At 42.2% G+C, this 6103-nt stretch overlaps 1 protein-coding gene across 1 annotated transcript; it reads left to right on the top strand.

The window, feature by feature from the left end:
• The first annotated feature begins 1171 nt into the window (after window positions 1–1171).
• Window positions 1172–5877, top strand: LOC136420939 (neurofilament heavy polypeptide-like). The gene is made up of 3 exons (XM_066408084.1): window positions 1172–1507; window positions 2149–2281; window positions 2669–5877. Exons 1-3 carry the CDS (start codon window positions 1219–1221, stop codon window positions 4659–4661), a joined length of 2415 nt encoding a protein of 804 aa, XP_066264181.1. The 5' UTR covers window positions 1172–1218; the 3' UTR covers window positions 4662–5877.
• The last annotated feature ends 226 nt before the right edge of the window (window positions 5878–6103 follow it).

The raw sequence follows: 6103 nt of genomic DNA, 5'->3' as shown, positions 1-6103 counted from the left end.
AAAACCCTCTTGATTTGATGTAAACATGTCCTTTTAGATGTGTAAACATCTCAACAGACTAACTACAAAAAATGCAGAAAAGAGCTTGTACCATCATCTGAAGCAACTACACTGGGAATTCATATGGGATGAAACACCTTGTGTATACAGCTCAACTAACTAGATCCCCCCTCCATAATGTATTTAATGTCCCTGCTAGAACAAATGCAGAAAACAGCTTGTTATTATACCATCATGGGCAGGAACTACACTGGGTATTCATATGCAATGAAACACCTTAGACTGTCAACGTTTACGACATATTTGCCAATTTTTGGCATGTTGACCACCGTCGGAGGGCAATGAAATTTCTTTTTTTTTTTCATTTTGAAGTCAGGCGAAAATTAATGAGCGCGCTGATGTCATCCATAAAAATTACTTGCTGTTGCCTTATGCAATTCTAGTTTTTCTTACGACCAGTTTCTGTTACATAATTATCTAAGAATGTATGTGTTAACACGGAAAATGATTAGGCTAAGTTTTTACCTAATATTTATCGCAATCTGCGATTCCGATAGACCCCGATTTGCTATTGCTTTCCTCAGAGTTACATATATATTACACGAGAATTTGGAGACCTTGGGTTGTTTACGAAATATCTGATCCTTTGGAAATTTCTTGTTTCACATTGTCTAATTTAATATACCAATCAACATAATCTGTTCAGAATTATTGTTTTCTTGACTAAAACTACATGTATTGCATGTGTGACAGTCCTCTAAAATAAACACAAACAGACGCATCAAGTGACCCAGGTTCAGGCAATTCAACCGTGGGCAGTCAGGCCCCTGTGTCTATCAATGTCGCATTCTAAGTTTCAGCTTCAAACAAAATTTAATATAGGTTTATTGGAGATCGCCAATGAATGAAGCACCAATGTACAATGATTGAAATTCATTGAAAAGAAATTTACAATGATTGCGCCAAATTTTCTCATTGCATTTTGTTATTCATAATTTCACTCCTTAAACCACTCCTTAAACCACGTTGTTTAAGAATTGACGAGGGGCAATCTTGGTAAATTCCTTATCATAACCACCTATATATGTCGTTAGATATCTCTTTCATATCCTATCGCAATGCCTCATTTTTATAAAACAATAATTCGTGAACCTGTTGACCGTAGAATGCCAAAGCGGATCCTCTGCAGCAGGTGAAGGAAACACCTCATGTAACACCATGTCGGCCACAGTAACTGAGGGAGAATGGTTTTGGAAGAGTATTATCTTTTCCAAGGACAACAGGGAAGCGTGCCTAGCTTTGTACCTGTCAAGAATCCCGCTGTATCACATCGCCACTACTATCGCACCCTGCGTCATCCTGGTCGTGTTGATGACCATCACCTTCCTGATGCCCATCCACAGGGGAGACCGGATATCGTTTGGAGTAACGATACTACTCTCTATGGTCATGGTCCTCGCCTTTGTAACAGAGGTGCTTCCCGTTAAGGGAGCGTTGCCACTGTTCGGTGAGTAACCACGGATTTAACTTAACACGTCTAACAACAGCACAACGTTGTAAACTTGCTAAGCTTTTAGCTGGTTGTGTTGTTCCGTAAAGCCCCCATTCCAATAGACGGCGATCGCGCTGCGCTCTCACTGTGACCTAAACAGTTTTTTTAATCCTTAATGTCATAATTATACAATTGGAATCTCACACAACATGTGAAAGTATGGCTGAAAAGACAACAAAACGCAATAAGCGTAAAAATATTGTTTGATTCAGCTTAAACAATGTTTCAGATACTAAACAAATATTTGTGACGTAAATTATTCAACATAGATGGTGGCTGTTTTGGGCTTCCTGGTAATGGTTACTCTAAGTCAGTGATTGTCCACCTAATCAGACCTAATAAGACTGGAGTAGAGTCAGCTGAGCATTCTGTTATTGAGATAATTGTATGAGACATTACGTTTATATATGTATTAAGAAGACGGTTCAAATGGAACCGTTTTAAGCTTGTATCTACATGCATCTGTCTCTTTCATCCATATCTTGTTTTCTTGATTTCTTTCCTAAACACAATTGAAGAAATATTTTTAGGACGAATGCAGCTCTAAGTCGAGTCTTTGCAATTCTGACAACTATTCATTCTGATCAATACCACAGCGACCCTGATCATCGTGTGCATGTGCTTGATGACTATCTGCCTGTTTTTCACCATGATTGTCATCACTCTTCACGAAAAAGAAGGAAGCTTGTCTCAGTCGACGAAGATCGTCTTTCTCCGCTACATTTCAAAGTACCTACTGATTTTACTCCTTGATTTTGCATTCAATGTTATGTTAGTCCTTGGTGGTAAATAGCTTTATCATTCACTCTATATCCAGCCTAATTAGAATAATCACATATCTACCAATCTTTCCGTTGTCGTCAGTAACCCTGGTATGTACTTTTCATGACGTCCAATCCGATGCTTCCTTACGTCAGTTCTGTTACAAAGGCGGACTATAACTTTCTCGTTTCGTGATGTCGTTTTGACAGCACCGCCTTGCGTAAACTGTTGTATACATTGAAGTCGTAAATATAAAAGGAAATGGATCTTAGCAATAAAGTTTTTTTTGTACATTCGTACGTAGTTGAAAAATGTGAGGATTCACTCACGTCAATTCGTTTCTTTCCTGTTCAGGATGCTCCTCTTTGGAGATCTCACAGGCGAGAATCGTGCAGACGATGACGATGTAGCTGGCAAGACCAACTACGACCTCCAGGATAGTGAGAATTCAGTGCACGGATTGGATAGAGAGGAGGAGTCAAATGCGAAAGTTGAAGAGGGAAAAGAGGAGTCAAAGAAGTCGGCAAAGGATGGAAAAAAGAAGTTGATTACGACGGTGAAGGGCGGAAAGAAGGGGCCGACGAAAATGCCAGAGGAGGGGGAAAAGAGGTCAAACAAGGCAGTAGAGAATGGGGAGGAGGCAACTTCTGAGGCGGATGAGGATGGAAAGGAGGAGTCGGCCACGGTGAGAGAGGATGGGAAGAAGGGGACGACCTCGGCAGTAGAGGATGGAAAGAAAGGGCCTACCAAGGCGGTAGAGGATGGGAAGGAGGGGCCTACCAAGACGGTAGAGGATGGAAAGAAGGGTCCAAACACGGCGGTAGAGGATGGGAAAGATGAGCCTTCCAAGGCGGTAGAGGATGGAAAGAAGGGTCCGACCACGGCGGTGGAGGATGGGAAAGATGAGCCGACCAAAGCGGTAGAGGATGGGAAAGATGAGCCTTCCAAGGTGGTAGAGGATGGGAAGGATGAGACTACCAAAACGGTAGAGGATGAAAAGGAGGGGCCTACCAAGGCGGTAGAGGATGGAAAGGAAGAGCCGACCAAGGCGGTAGAGAATGGGAAGGAAGAGACTACCAAGGCGGTAGAGGATGGAAAGGAGGGGCCTACCAAGGCGGTAGAGGATGGAAAGGAAGAGCCGACCAAGGCGGTAGAGAATGGGAAGGAAGAGACTACCAAGGCGGTAGAGGATGGAAAGGAGGGGCCTACCAAGCCGGTAGAGGATGGGAAAGATGAGCCCTCCAAGGCGGTAGAGGATGGGAAGGGGAGGCCTACCAAGGCGGTAAAGAATGTGAAGGATGAGACTACCAGGGCGGTAGAGGATGAGAAGGATGTGACTACCAAGGCCATAGAGGATGGGAAGAAAGGGCCTACCAAGGCAGTAGAGGATGGGAAAGATGAGCCTACCAAGGAAGTAGAGGATGGGAAAGATGAGCCTACCAAGGAAGTAGAGGATGGGAAAGATTTGCCTACCAAGGCGGTAGAGAATGGGAAAGATGAGCCTACCAAAGCAGTAGAGGATGGGAAAGATAAGCCTATCAAGGCAGTAGAGGATGGGAAGGAAGGGCTTACCAAAGTGGTAAAGGATGGGAAGAAGGGGCCGACCAAGGCGGTAGAGGTTGGGAAAGACGGGCCGACCAAGGCGGTAGAGGTTGGGAAGGACGGGCCGACCAAGAGGGCAGAGGATGAGAAAAAGGGACCAAACCAGGTGGCAGGGTATGTTGCTGAGGAGGTGACTGCGGAGCCAGAGGGTGTGGGGGATGACTCTGCTACTGATGTAGAGGGTATGAGGGAAGACACCCCCGAGTCGATGGAGGAGGGGAAGATGGATCCAAGTAAGGGGATCAATGACGGGAAGAAGGAACCAACGTCGACTAAGATCATAAGGCAGAAGGCAGGCACCTTGACATCAAAGGGCCTTACGGAGCTAATTAATGCGGTGACGAACGAAAAGGAGCTTAATGCGGTGAAGGAAGAGGCGTTGAAGCTGGTCAAGCTGGCAAATAACAAGAGAGAGCAGATAATGGCGGAAAAGATCGTGGTGGATGAGCCAGATGCCGCAGTTAAGAGCGAGATGAAGGATGTGAAGAAGGTGGAAACCACCGAAGTGGAGAAGCTGAAAGAGATCAGGATCAAGATAAGAGATGTGACCAAGATGATTAAGATTGAGAAGGGGGAGAGAGTCAAGTGGATCAAGAATGGGATAAAAAAGCTGAAGGCATCAAAGAAGAAGGACAAAGCTAGGGATTACATCATGCTGACGAAGGTCCTGGACAGGCTGTGTCTTGTCTTTTACGTCAGCAGCGTCGCGCTGTCCGTCCCGATTACCATGTATTTTGGCAAGTAAAATCAAAAGGAGGAGCCTTAGTCTTGATACTGATGAGGTAAGGCTACAGGTCAACAAACTTAAACACAGTCCAAACTATCTATCGTCAGGATATCGAAATCCACGCAGTTTGGTCAAGTTGACAATCATGTATTTGCAGCATAGTTCCTAAAAGTAAGATACCATTATATATGCAAGGGTTGAAGATGCCAGGACGTTTTCTTTTTAACTCAACTAACTTTAGGTGTGACAAAAAGGAGAGGATGATTTATTTACCCAGGGAAAATAATTCCGGTAAATTCTCCGCACAGCTAGAGAGGCCATTTTTTAGGTTCATCATTTACATAGTAGCTGTGTAATCTTAATTTAGGAGGAGGCTTCAGCTCAGAGAATACACCAGAAATATATATCAAGTTTTGTATTGAGCCCTTGAGACCTTAACATGTCTAAAAGGTGTTTAGGAGGATGCAAGGAAGAACGTTGAATGTATTTAGGATTGAAATCACGATAATCAAGTCAAGCTATTCTTATTGACATGATGCTACAACAGAGTTTTATTGTACAATTAGTTAATACGTAGTCCCTTATACATATGTACTGACGTCATATTTCTTCGATCATGCATGAAGGTAAGAAAGAAGCTAAGAAACATATATGATACAAAACATCCGTATTAATGAGTTAATCACTATTTTAGTATATTACCTTTGCACACAGCTAAATTAATTAGTTTTGCACACATCTTTTGCTACGTTTGTAAGAACCAGCATATATTTAGAGACAGATATGAATATTAACCCTCATATAACCTAATTTTTTGTGACTACAATGAAACAACGGAGTCCAAATAGTCCCCTTTATGGTTTGTTTAATCATTGTTTTCGGTGATCTTACTTTATACATTGTTTCGTCAATACAAGAGGAGTATTGTGGCATGGGTTCAATTTAGGTTTAAATAATCCTCGCATATTATTACAATTCATGCAAAAAGACGAGAAGAACCACGATTTGCCCTGAAAAGTACTAGCTTTGATAATTTTCTTCTAAAAAAATATAATGATATCAACCTGCATAACTTTAAAGTAATTATACTCATTTTGCTGGGGTCCAAACACAGATTTTCCTCTACATTGTTTACAGCATAGTGCAAGTCTCCGTTCCAAAACTAGGAGAGGTGATAGTAGATGTTTCCTCCCAAAGTCGGAAAACATATCTTTTCAGATAAAAATTTTCAAATGGCACTTCAAACGACCGCGGGGTCTGTTGGATTCCGTTGGGTTCAATGAGGGTTAAATTCACAATATGTTAATGATGTCCGTGCACGTGCACGAACGAAGTCTTTGTTATGAATAAGCTAAAAATACCAAAACATTATAAGTAACAATGGCGTTGTTCTTGAGAATTATGCTAAAACTACAGAAACATCATAAGTAATACTTTTCACCTTACGAAATGCTTTTGTT

This window comes from Branchiostoma lanceolatum, chromosome 15 (assembly GCF_035083965.1).
Source record: "Branchiostoma lanceolatum isolate klBraLanc5 chromosome 15, klBraLanc5.hap2, whole genome shotgun sequence".
Taxonomy (NCBI): domain Eukaryota; kingdom Metazoa; phylum Chordata; class Leptocardii; order Amphioxiformes; family Branchiostomatidae; genus Branchiostoma; species Branchiostoma lanceolatum.
The sequence above is the reverse complement of the archived record's forward strand: the minus strand, read 5'-3'. Positions and strand labels throughout refer to the sequence as shown.

Bases quoted from the DNA above. Each gene is read 5' to 3' on its own strand.
- LOC136420939 (XM_066408084.1), top strand. From the start codon at position 1,219: ATGTCGGCCACAGTAACTGAGGGAGAATGGTTTTGGAAGAGTATTATC. The intron at 1,508-2,148 runs GTGAGTAACCAC...TCAATACCACAG, and splicing joins GGGAGCGTTGCCACTGTTCG to CGACCCTGATCATCGTGTGC. The intron at 2,282-2,668 runs GTACCTACTGAT...TTTCCTGTTCAG, and splicing joins TTTCTCCGCTACATTTCAAA to GATGCTCCTCTTTGGAGATC.